General features: G+C 37.8%; 1 protein-coding gene across 4 annotated transcripts in view; it reads right to left on the bottom strand.

Annotated features, from left to right (window-relative positions):
- Positions 1–17,099, bottom strand: part of SPINK5 (serine peptidase inhibitor Kazal type 5) — a 69,597-nt gene that overhangs the window by 21,342 nt on the left and 31,156 nt on the right. For all 4 annotated transcript variants that reach the window (XM_073802672.1, XM_019924659.3, XM_019924661.3 and 1 more), the window contains 7 exons: positions 16,609–16,733; positions 16,090–16,171; positions 15,616–15,743; positions 12,590–12,638; positions 4,665–4,792; positions 3,954–4,014; positions 1,494–1,621 (listed from right to left, as the gene is read on the bottom strand). In XM_073802672.1, the coding sequence (XP_073658773.1) occupies positions 1,494–1,621; positions 3,954–4,014; positions 4,665–4,792; positions 12,590–12,638; positions 15,616–15,743; positions 16,090–16,171; positions 16,609–16,733 (701 nt within the window). The remainder of the gene's footprint in view (positions 1–1,493; positions 1,622–3,953; positions 4,015–4,664; positions 4,793–12,589; positions 12,639–15,615; positions 15,744–16,089; positions 16,172–16,608; positions 16,734–17,099) is intronic.

The raw sequence follows: 17,099 nt of genomic DNA, 5'->3' as shown, positions 1-17,099 counted from the left end.
CATCATATGACCAGATTAGATTTGTATGGAATTCACCGGCATTTATTGAACACCTATTACATTGCAGGTCCTCTTCTTTGAAAATATCAATAGAAAGATGAATTATGTCACATCCTTTTGCCTGAAGAGCTCTCATTGCAGTAGAAGAAAACCAGCGTTTACATAACCTCAAGCAAGACTAGGTGAGCAATTAATTAGCATTTTGTAAATGCTCATGTGAACCTCCAGCTGGATTTCTCTCAAATACCTCATGTTCAAAAGGTCCCAAAATAATTATCTTCTCTGCCAAATGTGTTCTTCCTCCTGGATTCTCTTTCACAAAGAACAAAACATTGGAGCCATCCCTAACCGCTCTCTCTCCTTCAGCTCGCATAGCTGTTGCCACAGGACGTTGGTTTCACTTTCAGTGTCTCCTATGTTGACCCACTCACCTTCTATTCTAGCTCCCTTGCTCTAGTTACCTCTCACTGGATTATTGTAATCCCCTACTACCGCCAGCGGTATTCTGAATTTTAGTCCCTTCCTCTTTTCTCCTTTTTACTGCTGACATATGAATCTTCTGAAAGGAACCATATTTACGCCACTTACTCTCCTAGCTGAAAAATTTTAGCAGCTTGCCACTGTATATAGAATTGACTTCAAAATCCATGATCTGGCATTCACAGTTGGTGAAGTGGGTAAGCTCTAACTAAACTAAAATGACTTGCTCTCTTTATGTACATACAGTACAGTTTCTTTAATTTTAGATTTTACTTACACTGTTCCTTCCTCCTCTCATTCCTTCCCATACTGTTCACATATGATCCAAATTACCAGATCTAGTTCTATTCTTCCATAAAACTTTCTATTAACGCTCCCTTTCCTAAACTACCATAACACACTGTATATATCATTTTTCACTTAGCAATTCCTCCTTTGTGTTATATTAATTTATGCCCATGTCTAAACCTTACTGAACTATATGATTTTTGGTAATACTGTTTCATTCAACTTTGTATAACCAACCGTTATACACATTATACATTGTACATGTTCAGCAAATGACTGTTAATGACAAATATTTTAGGTGTACTTCCAAACTTTGTGTAAAGCTATTTTTAGTTTCCTAGAAGTGTGATTGTTTTTTTTCCAAAAATGCAGGTAGAGGCGTTAGATTGATAGTAAAATCTGTGTATGTTCTTCCCGATGGGGATTACAAAATAATCCAGAAAAGGGATCCACCTGACAGCAAAGGGCTTAAGATTTTACCAAGAAAGATGGTGTGATCATTGTAAGGTGCTACCCCAGAACTAATGGAGAATGTAGTGTAATAACTTAGTCACCTATTGCCTATTTCTAGAATTGTGAATCTTAGCCTCTGTAAAGAGAGGTTCACCCCAAAATGCTTTAGAGATCATCATTTGTCATTTTTACATGTAAGGAAAGGACAAACACAATCTATATTATCTTCCCGGCTCTGCCACCCACAGCATGGGCTTCATCTGTGCACTCACAGGACTTCTTTGCACATGGCGCACTTGTTGCCATGGGTCTTGCCATCTGGGCCACGCACAGGATCATTTTCTCGAGTGCAGAAAAGACTTCCATTTTTCAGAAGGCGCCGAAATTCACTGCATGTATCCTAAAAGGAGGAGAAAAGGCAAGAGCTTGGGTATTTTCTTGGAAATTACTTTGTTGGGTCCCTACTAAGTGCTTCCTGGAAAAAAAAAAAAAAAAAAAAGAAAATGACCTATGAATGTTTCTTTCTGGCAACTGTTTTGTTCAAATCCTAGTAAGCACACAGGACTTAAAAAGAGGTTTCTGTTTCTTTGTCCTTGAGATATAGCCTCCAAATCCAGACTGAACCTGCAGTCACACACAAGCAAGAACCTCTTAATAAACTGGGTTCTCTGCAGACTGGTCACAGTCCTTAGTCAAGATTTTATTGTCCCTCTCTATTATATTATAATGCAATAAAAACACTGCACATGGCATAGAAGTTTAAAGAATTAAGGTTTAGGTAGAACTTTGAAGTTCACCTGGTGCAACCATCTGTACTACGTCTCAATCCCCTTTATGTCATGCCTGCCAAAAAGTGGTCTAATTTGCACTGGAATACCTGCAGTGATGAGTTCGTTACCCTCCAGATAGTTCATTCCAAAATTTCTTAAATCATTCCCACAGATTAGCCATAGTGCTACTTTGGGAGGATCTTGGAAAATATCTCTAATCAACCCTATAGGATCCTTATCCTTAGAGTTTTATTTTTCTAAGATGTCACTGCATGGGATGAATACGTTCTTTCAAACCAGTAAGCAAAGTCAACATATTTTACTTCCCTCAGAAAAATTGAGTATATTTTCCTTCCTGCACGCAGAAAGTCCTTCATATATTTGGAGAAAGCTTTCTTGTCCTTCTCCATAGCTCCCTATGTGCTTTTCCAAGAGCAAAGCATCCCCAGATACTTCAGTCTTTCTGTTCCAATCTGTTTCAGTCATTTGCACCATTTTGCGTTCTTAATTCTTCCCTTTCAACATAATATTCCAGGTATGTCCAGACAAGCCCAATATGTTGACAGCTATATAATATCATTAGGTAGAATTCCATTCTGTCACCAAGAGACCTTGGATGAGGGGGTCTTGCCTCTCTGTGCCTCAGTTACCTCTTCTATAAAATGGAAATAATGATAGTATCTGTTTCACACAGTTAAAATAATAATGGCCAATATCTATTAAGTATTCAATATATGTGCTGAATTGTTATGAGAATAATGTGAAATAATGTATATCTACTATATCTACAATGACTGACATCTAGGAAGTACTCAATAAATTTTAGCTTCAGAGTTATGAGGAATTGAGATAGAATAAGCAAATCACTTAAGATCATATAATTAATTACTGGTGGCAAGTAAGACTGAACTTGTGTTTTTTTCTGTATCTTTTAGTTCAAGTCAAAACTCAGTGAGGATAAGAGTGAGTTTTTTCCTAGCTTTCCTTCAAGGTTCACTGCCTGATTCCCTAACTGGTCATATTTAGCAAAAGAAATATGATATGAGAGGATAGTTTATGGATAGTAGCTAATGTGAAATCAGAAATTGTCTGATACTGAAGAATATTTTCTTATTGATGTTGAAAAGGGAAGCATATGAGCTCATATTATTTTTAAATTCAGGCTCACAATTGTGGGGAAAATAACTGTAAACAAACCAATCATACAGAATTCCAAGTGATACTTCATTATAGATTATTTTTAATATCAATAGTTTTTTGATGGGGGCAAGGAAATATCCACAAACCTGGAAAAATCTACCTGGAGTCATTCATTTTGAAACCAAGAAAATATTATTGGGGAAAGTTGCTCTTCTATTTTTCTGCCAACTGCTGACACCAGAGAGAATTAAAGTTAAAGCAAGGAACACACCTGGTTTGACCAAATGTGCTCATCCAAAGCTACATAGTGTGTTAGGAATAATGCTAGATTTGGTGTCAGGAAGTCTAAGTTTGAATTGTTTCTGTTTTGCAGCTGTGAGAACTTTGAAACAGTATGAAGATTCTGATACCAATAGTCTCACTACCTTTGTAAGCAAGTTCTTCCTCCTTCTGGATTTTAAATCTTCATTTAAAAATAGGGCATGGAGTAAATCAGAGGTTTGCAAACTATGGCCCATGAGCAAAATCTGGCCTACCACCTTTTTTGTGTAAGTAAAGTTTCATTGGAACACAGCCATGCCCATTTATCTGCATATCATCCATGGCTGTTCTAGAGCTACAATAGCAGAGTTGAGTAGTTGTGACAGAGACTGAATGGTCACAACCTAAAATATCTACTGTCTGGCCCTTTAAGAAAATTTTATCAACCCCTGGACTAACTAAACCTTGAGTTCTCTCACATAGGCCTTCAGTGATTCCATGAGTTATTTTTAAAGAGAAACTGCAAACCGCATTGTGGTATGAAGCTTCCAAGATAACTACCTTTTCAGCTCCTCTCTTAGGTCTTTTGGATTCAGCTTCTTCTTCTTTTGCTTCTTGCTGGCTATAAGAGAAAGGCAGGGGGAACAATCATTCCTAGTACCCAATACATATTATCCTAAAGGGGAATCTCTCTTGATAGATATATTCCATTACTTGTACACCTATACCAACTTAGCTTGGGAGTAGAAAAGTAAATGTACACCTCTCCATATTGTTCTTCTTGTTTTTAGTATTGCTTAAAGAGTAAGACACATATGCCATGGCCAGACAGTAAATAAATTTTCACTACTCTGTTTATTTTGGAAAACAAAGGTATCGGCCTTCTCCTCAGAAAGCAACTAGGATACTTAAAAAATGACTAAATATTAGCAAATTTTTAATTTGCTAGCACCCAGTGATTACATCTTTGGATTATTCATGACAGTATGTACGCAGAGAACAAAAATTCCAATCCTTATATGCCATTAACTCTGGAGGAGTTTCCTCTTAGCACATGGTCCTCCCTTAATGGCAATTCAGGTACCTTTCAGAACACTGAGAACACTACAAAGAAATGCACCGAGTATATGGCTTTGTAAGAGTAAATCCCCAAACTCAGTGCAAAGATAGCCATCTGCCTCCTAGAAAAAACCTTCAATATCATCTCTCTTGCCCACCACACGCCTGTCTTCTCCGACACTCAGCAGGAGCAGTGACTGCAGGTCTACTCACAAGAAGGCTGCACACATGAAGCAGGTGTTGCCGTGGATTTTCCCATCTGGGCCCTCGATGGGGTCGTTCTCTGTGGTGCAGGGAAGACGTCCGTTCCTCACATAGTTACGGTATTCACGGCACAGCTCCTGCCAAGTGAGGGAGGGTTTAAGAATCAGGTAACTAGGGCTTCCCTGGTGGGGCAGTGGTTGGGAGTCCACCTGCCGATGCAGGGGACATGGGTTCGTGCCCCAGTCCGGGAAGATCCCACATGCTGCGCAGTGGCTGGGCCCATGAGCCATGGCCGCTGAGTCTGCACGTCCGGAGCCTGTGCTCCACAACGGGAGAGGCCACAGCAGTGAGAGGCCCGTGTACCACACACACACAAAAAAATAGAATCAGGTAACTAAATATTGAAAGCTTCCTCCACATTACCCCTCTGAAAACTATGATATAATGTCCCAAACGTAATGGATGCATCAAGAAGGCGATGCAGAAGGTTAGTATTAGCCAGATGCTGTTCAGAGGCCTAGGTCACACATTGTTTGGAATATGAGATTGCTGTCACTTATCTAATTATAAAACCTTCAATTTACCCGAATATTATTCTGGGCTAGGCACTGTGAGAGATACAAAAAAGAATGATTTATTGTCCCTTTCGTAAAGCAATTTGTGGTTGGCAGAATAATAGCTCCTGCCCCCAAATTTGTCCAAGTCCTGATATCCAGGACCTGTGAATATATTGCAGGGCAGGGGGGACTTTGCAGATGTGTTTAAGTTAAGGACCTAGAGATAGGGATATTATCCTGGATTATCCTAGTATGCCCAATGAAATCAAAAGGGTCAGTCCTTAAAACTGGAAGAGTAAGACGGGAGAGAGTGAGAGGGAGATATGACTACAGAAGAACAATTAGAGATGCAATGTTGTTGGCCTTGAAGATGATGGAAACAGTCCAGGAGCCAAGGAACATGAACGCCCTCTAGAAGCTAGAAAAAGCAGAGACATTCATTGCAGAGTTCCTGGAAAATGAAGAAAATATGTTCTCAGAGTGGTTTCCTATCCTCCCTACACTTTTGTCTATTATGAAGACAAGTAATGCAGAGTAAGAAGTAAAAAGAAAAGTGATTACATGTAGCAGTAAGTCAGTAAGCATTTAAAAGTCTTCTATCGGGGCTTCCCTGGTGGTGCAGTGGTTAAGAATCCACCTGCCAATGCAGGGGACACAGGTTCGAGCCCTGGACTGGGAAGATGCCACATACCACGGAGCAACTAAGCTCGTGCGCCACAACTACTGAGCCCGCCTGCCATGACTACTGAAGCCTGCACAGCTAGAGCTCGTGCTCTGCAACAAGAGAAGCCACTGCAGTGAGAAGCCTGCGAACCACAATGAAGAGTAGCCCCCCCCTCACTGCAACTAGAGAAAGCCCGTGTGCAGCAACGAAGACCCAATGCAGCCCAAAATAAATAAATAAATTAAATTAAAAAAATAAAAAAATAAAAGGCTTCTATCATAGACTCAGAATTGTGATGTCACTATAGTGGATCTGTAAATATTTACCATCAGCATTCTTTTGAGGGTGCTTAAATATTGGTGCAGGAGAAGGCTGATAAAATTGGTGGAGAGCAATATAAAATATATATGTTTATGATGTGTTGCACATCACAGTCTATAAAAGCTAGGAAAGATCAAGGTGAGGAGATTCAACAGGCCTGGAAGGGGAAGCTTCCTGGAAAAACTGAGAGTATACATACAGGATAAACCCTAGGAAAAACACACCAAGGCACATATTAATCAAACTAACCGAAACTAAATTCAAAGAAAAAATATTAAAAACAGCAAGGGAAAACCAAAATATAACATACAAAGGAATCCCCAGAAGGTTATCAGCTGATTTTTCAGCATAAACTCTGCAAGCCAGAAGGGAGTGGCCGGATATACTTAAAGTGATGAAAGAGAAAAACCTACAACCAAGATTACTCTACCCAGCAAGGATCTCATTCAGATTTGATGGAGAAATCAAAAGCTTTTCAGACAAGCAAAAGCTAAGAGAATTCAGCACCACCAAACCAGCTTTACAACAAATGCTACAGAAACTTCTCTAGGTGGGAAACACAAGAGAAGAAAAAGACCCACAAAAACAAACCCAAAACAATTAAGAATATGGTAGTAGGAACATACATATTGATAATAACCTTGAATGTAAATGGATTAAATGCTCCAACCAAAAGACACAGACTAGCTGAATGTTTACAAAAACAAGACCCATATATATGCTGCCTACAAGACACCACTTCAGACCTAGGGACACATACAGACTGAAAGTGAAGGGATGGAAAAAGATATTCCATGCAAATGGAAATCAAAAGAAAGCTGGAGTAGCAATACTTGTACCAGATAAAATAGACTTTAAAATGAAGACTGTTCCAAGAGATAAGGAGGGACACTACATAACGATCAAAGGATCAATCCAAGAAGAAGATATAACAGTTACAAATGTTTATGCACCCAATATAGGAGCACCTTAATACATAAGGCAAATGCTAACAACCATGAAAAGAGAAATCGACAGTGACATGATAATAGTAGGGGACTTTAACACCCCACTTACACCAATGGACAGATCATCCAAACAGAAAATAAATAGGGAAGCACAAACTTTAAATGACACAATAGACTAGATAGATTTAATTGATATTTATAGAACATTCCACCCGAAAGTGGCAGAGTACACTTTCTTTTCAAGTGCACATACAACATTCTCCAGGATAGATCACATCTTAGGTCACAAATCAAGCCTCAGAAAATTTAAGAAAATTGAAATCGTATCAAGCATCTTTTCTGACTATAACGCTATGAGACTGGAAGTCAATTAAAGGAAAAAAACTGTAAAAACCACAAATACATGGAGGCTAAACAGTGTGCTACTAAATAACCAAGAGATCACTGAAGAAATCAAAGAAATTAAAAAATACAGAGAAACAAATGACAAGGAAAACACGACAACGCAAAACCTATGGGATGCAGGAAAAGCAGTTCTAAGAGGGAAGTTTATAGCATTCAATCTCACCTCAAGAAACAAGAAAAATCTTAAGTAAACAATCTAAACCTACACTTAAAACAACTAGAGAGGGCTTCCCTGGTGGTGCAGTGGTTGAGGGTCTGCCTGCTGATGCAGGGGACACGGGTTTGTGCCCTGGTCCAGGAAGATCTCGCATGCTGCGGAGTGGCTGGGCCCGTGAGCCATGGCCGCTGAGCCTGCGCGTCTGGAGCCTGTGCTTCGCAAGGGGAGAGGCCACAACAGTGAGAGGCCCGCGTACCGTGCGGGGAAAAGAAAAAAAAAACAACTAGAGAAAGAAGAACAAAGACAACCCAAAGTCAGTAGAAGAAAAGAAATCATAAAGATCAGAGCAGAAATAAATGAAATAGAAATGAAGAAAACAATAGGAAAGATCAATAAAACTAAAAGCTGGTTCTTTGAGAAGATAACAAAATTGGTAAACCCTTAGCTAGACTCATCAAGCAAAAAAGGGAGAGGATGCAAATCAGTAAAATTAGAAATGAAAAAGGAGAAATCACAAATGACACTGCAGAAATACAAAGGATTATAAGAGACTACTACAAACAACTATATGACAATAAAATGGACAACCACGAAGAAATGGACAAATTCTTGGAAAGGTACAATTTTCAAGACTGAACCAGGAAGAATTAGAAAATATGAACAGACCTATCAATATAAACAGTAATGAAATTGAAATCGTAATTAAAAATCTTCCAACAAACAAAAGTCCAGGACCTGATGGCTTCACAGGTGTATTCTATCAAACATTTAGAGAAGAGCTAACACCCATCCTTCTCAAACTCTTCCAAAAAATTGCAGGGGGAGAAACTCCCAAATTCATTCTATGAAGCCACCATCACCCTGATACCAAAACCAGAAAAAGATATCACAAAAAAAGAAAACTATAGACCAATATCACTGAGGAACATAGATGCAAAAGTCCTCAACAAAATACTAGCAAACAGAATCCAACAGCACATTACAAGTATCATACACCATGATCCAGTGGGATTTATCCCAGGGATGCAAGGATTCTTCAGTATATGCAAATCAATCAGTGTGGTACAGCACATTAACAAATTAAGGAATAAAAACCATATGATCATCTCAATAGGTGCAGAAAAAGCTTTTGACAAAGTTCAACACCCATTTATGATAAAAACTCTCCAGAAAATGGGCATAGAGGGAACCTATCTCAACATAATAAAGGCCATATATGACAAAGCCACAGCAAGCATCATACTCAATGGTGAAAAACTGAAAACATTTCCACTAAGATCAGCAACAAGACAAGGATGTCCACTCTCGCCACTCTTATTCAACATAGTTTTGGAAGTCCTAGCCATGGCAATCAGAGGGAAAAAAAGAACTAAAAGGAATACAAATAAAACTGATACAAGGAATACAAATAAAACTGTCATTGTTTGCAGATGACATGATACTATACATAGAGAATCCTAAAAATGCCACCAGAAAACTATTAGAACTAAGCAATGAATTTGATAAGGTTGCAGGATACAAAATTAATGCACAGAAATCTCTTGCATTTCTATACACCAACAATGAAAAATCAGAAAGAGAAATTAAGGAAACACTCCCATTTACCATTGCAACAAAAGGAATAAACTTATCTAGTAATAAACCTGACTAAGGAGGCAAAAGACTTGTACTCAGAAAACTATAAACACTAATGAAAAATATCAAAGATGACAAAAACAGATGGAGAAATATACCATGTTCTTGGATTGGAAGAATCAATATTGTGAAAATGACTATACTACCCAAAGCAATCTACAGATTCAGTGCAATCGCTATCAAACTACCAGTGGCATTCTTCACAGAATTAGAACAAAAAATTTTACAATTTGTATGGAAACACAAAAGAACCCGAATAGCCAAAGCAATCTTAAGAAAAGCAGAGTTGGAGGAATCGGGCTCCCTGGCTTCAAATTATACCACAAAGCTACAGTAATAAAGACAGTATGGTACTGGCACAAAAATAGAAATATAGATCAGTGGTACAGGATAAAATGCCCAGAGATAAACCCACACACATATGGGCACCTAATTTACAACAGTGGAGGCAAGAACATACAATGGAGGAAAGACAGCCTCTTCAATAAGTGGTGCTGGGAAAACTGGACAGCTACATGTAAAAGAATGAAATTAGAACACTACCTAACTCTACACAAAAATAAACTCCAAATGGATTAAAGACTTAAATGTAAGACCAGACACTATAAAACTGTTAGAGGAAAACATAGAAGAAACACTCTATAACATAAACCATAGCAAGATCTTTTTTGACCAACCTCCTAGAGTATTGGAAATAAAAACAAAAATAAACAAACGGGACTTAATTAAACTTAAAAGCATTTGCACAGCAAAGGAAACCATAAACAAGACAAAAAGACAACCCTCAGAATGGGAGAAAGTATTTGCAAATGAAACAACAGACAAAGGGTTAATCTCCAAAATATACAAAGAGCTCATGGAGCTCAATATCAAAAAAACAAACAATCCAGTTAAAAACTGGGTGGAAGACATAGACATTTCACCAAGGAAGACATGCAGACGGCCAAGAGGCACCTGAAAAGATGCTCAACATCAGTAATTATTAGAGAAATGCAAATCAAAACTACAATGAGGTATCACCTCAGGCCAGTCAGAATGGCCATTATCAAAAAATCTAGAAACAGTAAATGCTGGAAAGGGTGTGGTGAAAAGGGAACACTTGTGCACTGCCGGTGGGAATGTAAATTAATACAACCACTATGGAGAACAGTATGGAGTTTCTTTAAAAAACTAAAAATAGAACTATCATACGACCCAGCAATCCCACTATTGGGCATATACCCTGAGAAAACCACAATTCAAAAAGAGACATTTACCACAATGCTCATTGCAGCACTATTTACAATAACCAGGACATGGAAGCAACTTAAGTGTCCATTGACAGATGAATGGATAAAGAAGATGTGGCACATATATACAATAGAATATTACTCAGCCATAAAAATAAACGAAATTGAGTTATTTGTAGTGAGGTGGAGGGACCTAGAGTCTGTCATACAAGTGAAGTAAGTTCGAAAGAGAAAAACAAATACTGATGCTAACGCATATATATGGAATCTAAAAAAAAAAATGGTACTGATGAACTTCGTTGCAGGGCAGGAATAAAGATGTAGACATAGAGAATGGACTTGAGGACACAGGGTGGAAGGGGGAAGCTGGTGCGAAGTGAAAGTAGCATTGACAATATATACACTACCAAATGTAAAATAGTTAGCTAGTGTGAAGCAGCCGCATAGCACAGGGAGATCAGCTCAGTGCTTTGTGATAACCTATAGGGGTGGGATAGGGAGGATGGGAGGGAGGTTCAAGAGGGAGGGAATACGGGGACATATGTATGCATATGGCTGATTCACTTTGTTGTACAACAGAAACTAACACAGTATTGTGAAGCAATTATACTCCAATAAGGATCTATTAAAAAAAAAGAAAGAAAGACATATCTGAAACAAAGATATGGGGGAGAGAACAAATATGAAAGTATGATGCCTGGAGAAACTGACACCTTTCTGGGAGTTACTTGATAAAGTCCAGGGATGGGGGATGCATATTTGAAACAGAAGAGTAACAATGGGAGTGGAGAGGAGGAGGAATGTGTTAAGACCATTTGAAAAATCTAATAGGATTTAGAAACTGATCAAACATTATGGATAAAACAAATTTTCAATTCTGAATTACTAATAAAAAGATGGTTCCAGGTAACAGAAAGTTACTGAGAAAATGAATCAGTTTAAAGGCAACATTTTAAACTGTCAACTTCCCCCCCCAAATTATTAGGCTTATACTTTTGAAGCTGTTGTTAGGAAACAGAATAAATAAAGGTAAACCTTGTGTAAGGCTATGTGAGAGTAATCCTACATCTATGTAAAGACAGACTTTGCTCTGCTACTTATAAAATTGTAAAATTATAGAAATGTGAAGTAGATTAAAAATAATTAGAAAGTCAAAGGATTTAATTAATAGTCATAATTGAAAGTGAAAATACTAGTATTCCTCTATAGCTGGGTGCTGACAAAGATCAACTATGATAATATATGTGCTCTTTGTTTTGTAAATTGAACTAATGTGAATGATAGGGATGTTGTACTCTCTTTAAAATAGCTAAGAGGTAGGAATTATGTAACCTGAAATTAGTAAATTGTAAAAATTGATAGTAATAACCTGTGCCTGACAACAGAAATCTTAAGAAAAGCCAAATAAGTTAAACTCCATTTTTAATGAACTAAACCTTAAATTTTGAATTATCATGAAATAAAATTGATACTCAGGAAACTTGTACTTAAGACTTTTTTTCCAGGTTAAAGGTTATATTTATTCATTTTTTAAATTAATTTTTATTGGAGTATAGTTACAATTTTTATTGGAGTATAGACTTACAATGTTTGTTAGTTTCTACTATACAGCAAAGTGAATCAGTTATACATATACCTATATCCACTCTTTTTTGATTCTATTCCCATATAGGTCATTACAGAGTATTGAGTAGAGTTCCCTGTGCTATATAGTAGGTTCTTATTAGTTACCTGTTTTACATATAGTACTATGTATATGTCAATTCCAGTCTCCCAATTTATCCACCCCCATTTCCCCTTTGGTAACCATAAGATTGTTTTCTACATCTGTGACTCTTATTTCTGTTTCATAGGTTCATTTGTACCATTTTTTAAGATTCCACATGTAAGCGATATCATATGATATTTATCTTTCCTGTCCCAAAAAAACAGGAAAACATTTATGCTAATGAGATATCTAGAATGTTATTGCAGAGAAAAAATGTCAGGGTATAATATAAGAATTTGTGAGAAGATTACCTTTGCAGTTTGTCTTTTAGCCTTTGCTCTTGCTCTTTCTTCTTGTTGACTGTAAGAAACAGGAAAAAAGAGAGACAGAAGAATCTTAATACAGTAGTATAGATTCTTAACAGTCACAGGTTGATCATTCATTGCTTTGATTATTCTCAAGCAACTCCAAAGATCCACTCATAGTAGGTGTAATTTTATTGGGTAATAATTAGAATGATTTACCACATCTCAAGAGAATGGTGTTCAAGGGAAAACCCCTTAATTAATGAGTAAACCTATTTAGCTTCCCAGCAAATATCCTGGAATAGGACTTTCTTATTTGCTGATTCTTTTACATCTGCAAAAGGTGCAGAACTCTTTATAAAGTGGTGATATTTAGCTTCTGGGAGGCAGTATAGCATGGTGATTAAGAAGAAAGTTAAGAAGAAAGACTCTGCAGCCAAATAGAATAAGGAACACAAAAAGTGTCTTAACCTCTCTGTGTTTTCCTCATCTTTAAATGGGGAAATGGAGTGGAGGGATAGAAGAGGTCATAAGAATACTTCTCTCATAGGACTGTTGTGAGCATTAAATAAGTTGATACATGTAAAGCAGTTAGAATTAGTATCCAGTACATAATAAAGTGATTGATAAAAGTGATTGTCATCATCAGCATTGTAAGCATTATTGAAAGTGAACACTCCAAAAACAGGCATATTGGTCTTCCCTGGTGGTGCAGTGGTTAGGAATCCGCCTGCCAATGCAGGGGACACGGGTTCGAGCCCTGGTCCGGAAAGATCCCACATACCGCAGAGCAACTAAGTCCGTGTGCCACAACTACTGAGCCTGCACCCTAGAGCCCCCAAGCCACAACTACTCAGCCCACGTGCCACAACTACTGAAGCCCGTGCTCCTAGAGCCCGTGTTCTGCAACAAGAGAGACCACCGCAATGAGAAACCCGTGCACCGCAAGGAAGAGTGGCCCCCTGCTCACCACAACTTGAGAAAGCCCGTGTGCAGCAGTGAGGACCCAACACAGCCAAAAATGAATAAATAACTTTTATTTATATAAATAAAATAAATAAATAAAAACAACAAAAAAACAGGCACATGATGAAAATGAAATGAGAGTAATAGCTGTTAACCATTTTGGATGAGTAACAGTGTTAGAAATTGAGTTTAATATACTCAGTCTGCAGCATAATTAGATCTATAATGCAGATAATTCAATCATGTTGTAGAGACAAATAATTTGCTAAAACGTTTTCATACGTTACAGTCAACGTAAAAACTGCTCATTGATCAACTTAAAACTTTTTTAAAAGTTGAAAACACTATTTGTATATGATATTAAAGTGTTTAAGAAATGACTATGGAGGGAAGTATGGTTCTTAAGAAAGGCAATAGCCTTTGCTAACATATCCATAAAATATGAGGCAATAAAATTTTAGTTGGATAAGGAATTTTTATATTGATGGAACAAACTAAAATAGCTCCAAAATTGTGGGGTTTCTTATACTTCTTTATATGGATACTGATCCAAACTTTACTGTGAGTCTAAGTTGACTATAAAATTTAAGAAGCATTTTCTTTGCATAATGAAAACTTGTCAGAGGAAACAGCAGAGATGACCACTAGGTGGCAGACTTACTTCCTCATCTCTGAAAGATTAAGGTAAAGAAAAACAGACTGAGATGAGCGTAACAGGCAGATGTTACTACCAGAAGTTGATAATGGCTTTGCTAAATAATTATACCCTGTCTACACCCTACATTGAGAAATCTTATCATTTTCTTCATTTTTCCTGGGCCGAAATTTCCATCATTCTCATCTTCTCTGGGCCTTAATTTTTTTCCATCTATAACTTGGGATAATACAGAACCCATTTCATACGGTTGTTGTGAAGATTAAATGAGATTGGGTAGCAAAACCCAAGTATATGCCGATTATATGCCAATAAATGTTGGTTATGATAATTATATGGTCATCGTCATGACTTCCATCTAACAGATTTTTTAATGCTTCCATGGCTCACTTACACTATGGGACAAATCTGCTGGGTTGTATTGCTCTCCACTAGGGAAGACGGAATGACTGAATCCTTTCAGAGATTCTGGGCATCTAGAAAATAGAGTATCCCTTGGGACAAAGACTTAAGGAATACAGCAGACTCTGGTTTGAGAGGACATACCATGTTGTCTATTCTAAAGTCATACTTTAGTCCCCTGTAAATGAGGTATTCAACTCCTATACAACAAAATCATCATTCCTGAAGCAGCCTTTCTCTAACTATTGCAGAGTTCATCTTCATGTTGTGCCCAAATCTGTCTCCCTGTATCTCTCATCAATTTTAATTCTGTTCCTTGAGGTCACACAGAACGAGTAGAAATAAAAATCATGAACCAACACAAAACAAAAATTCCTAAAATTTGCCATGCACCATAATGATATCAATATATTACATGTAATCTCAATCATTTCCTCTTTCAGCTGATAATCCTTCAGAAAACTAAAAGCAATTAGTATGGCTGTCATAGAGTATTCTCTTCTCTGAAAAAAGGATTCGGAGTTCTTTCTGAAATGTCCTGAAATTATTCTGCATTTTTTATATCACAGTAGTTATCATCTGAAAGCTCTCCACTTGGTTTTGGAGTTTTTTGTGTGTTTGTTTGTTTTTTAGTTCATTTAAATGTGACACACAAGAAGAGGAAAACTGGGCTTCCCTGGTGGCGCAGTGGTTGCGAGTCCGCCTGCCGATGCAGGGGACACGGGTTCGTGCCCCAGTCCGGGAAGACCCCACATGCCGCGGAGCGGCTGGGCCCGTGAGCCATGGCCGCTGAGCCTGCGCGTCCAGAGCCTGTGCTCTGCAACGGGAGAGGCCACAACAGTGAGAGGCCTGCGTACCGCAAAAAATTAAAAAAATTTAAAAAAAAAGAAGAGGAAAACTACACTGAAGTTTTACACTGAAGAGGAAAACGCATTATTCATAATTGTTGGAAAACTGCCCTTAGCAGTTCCCTGTCCCCACTGCCTCAGAAGCCCCAAGCTCTACTCACAAGAGAGCCTCACACATGAAGCAGAGGTTGACGTGCTCCTTCCCATCTGGGCCCTGGATGGGGTCGTTCTCTCTAGTGCAAAGAAGATGTCCATTCTTCATGGATTTGCGGTATTCCCTGCACAACTCCTGTGAAATCAAGGAGGGAAGTTTGAGGTGTTGAACACGGGTTGGATCAGATTGCAAAAACTGCTCAAGTTTATACATTTTTCTTAAATGGCGGTCAGCACTTAGCGAATTTTAGAATAGTTCTTAACTTTGAAGACGTGAATATTTTTAAATGATAAAAGTTACAGACCCTCAACCTAGAAATAGTCACATATGCACATGTGTACATGCACACATATAAACAAATACACAAACCACAAACTGTATCAATGTTTCATACAGTTTAAGGGAATTTATGGGTTCCCTGAACACCATCTATGGATCCCAGGTCCATATGCCTCTGACTTGTTGAAGAAGGTCCCCTCACCTCAAAGGAAGATGTATTCTCAGATTGCCTTTTATTTTTTGATTCATCTTCCCTGTTTTTCTTTTCTTTTTTTTCTGCTTGGCTAAAAAAGAGTGATTTAAAAAGAGATGATTAAGAATCATAGACTCTCCAGATTGAAAGTGATCTAAAATACTCAAATATCATTCAGTTATTACAGTTATATATATTATGAACCATGTATGAACTGATGTACTGTTTGGCATATTGATATGTTTGCTAGTGATCTGTCGTGTTTTCAGATGATTTCATATCCCACTCTGCAAGGGTATGATCCTTGTTTCATGTCATTTACACTTTCACGGGAACTCAACCAGTGATTGATATGCAGGAATCATTCTTTGACAATTATGACATTGTGCAAAAATGTGTCACAAAAAAATGCCATTGATAAGAAACAAACACAATTTAAGAAACAAAATAGAATAAAGCTCCAAAAAAGAGAAATGAAGCAGAAAGGACAAAACCCTCCCTCATTTTCCCAGCAGCAGCTCTACTCACAGCATAGTCGCACACATGGAGCAGGGGCTGTTATACATTTTCCCATCTGGGCCCTTGGTGGGGTTAATCTCTTTGGTGCAGGGGAGTATTCCATTTGTCATAAACTTGAGGTATGGTCTGCACGGCTTTTGCCAAGATAGAGAAGGTAATTTGGACACACGTTTTATTCCCATTCAGAGCAGAAGTTTGAAGCATCTACATTGGTAGAAACTAATCTTTGAGCCCAGGATTTTAGTTGTGTTTTCTCTCACATATAAAATTCAATTGAACAAAAAAAACCCTCGTGATTTGCTAAGAGATGGAAACAAATAAGACATAATAGGATGTATAATAAAAGAGGTAGATAAGTAAACTCCACTATAATCTAAATAGAATAAAATAAGTGCAAACATACAGGTACAAGAAAATCTGAGAACTCAGAGGTTGGGACCATGAAATCTGATTGTGGAAATCAGGGAAGATGTCAGGGAACTAGGATACTTTGAGTGAGA

Source organism: Tursiops truncatus, chromosome 3, assembly GCF_011762595.2.
Source record: "Tursiops truncatus isolate mTurTru1 chromosome 3, mTurTru1.mat.Y, whole genome shotgun sequence".
NCBI lineage: Eukaryota > Metazoa > Chordata > Mammalia > Artiodactyla > Delphinidae > Tursiops > Tursiops truncatus.
The sequence above is the reverse complement of the archived record's forward strand: the minus strand, read 5'-3'. Positions and strand labels throughout refer to the sequence as shown.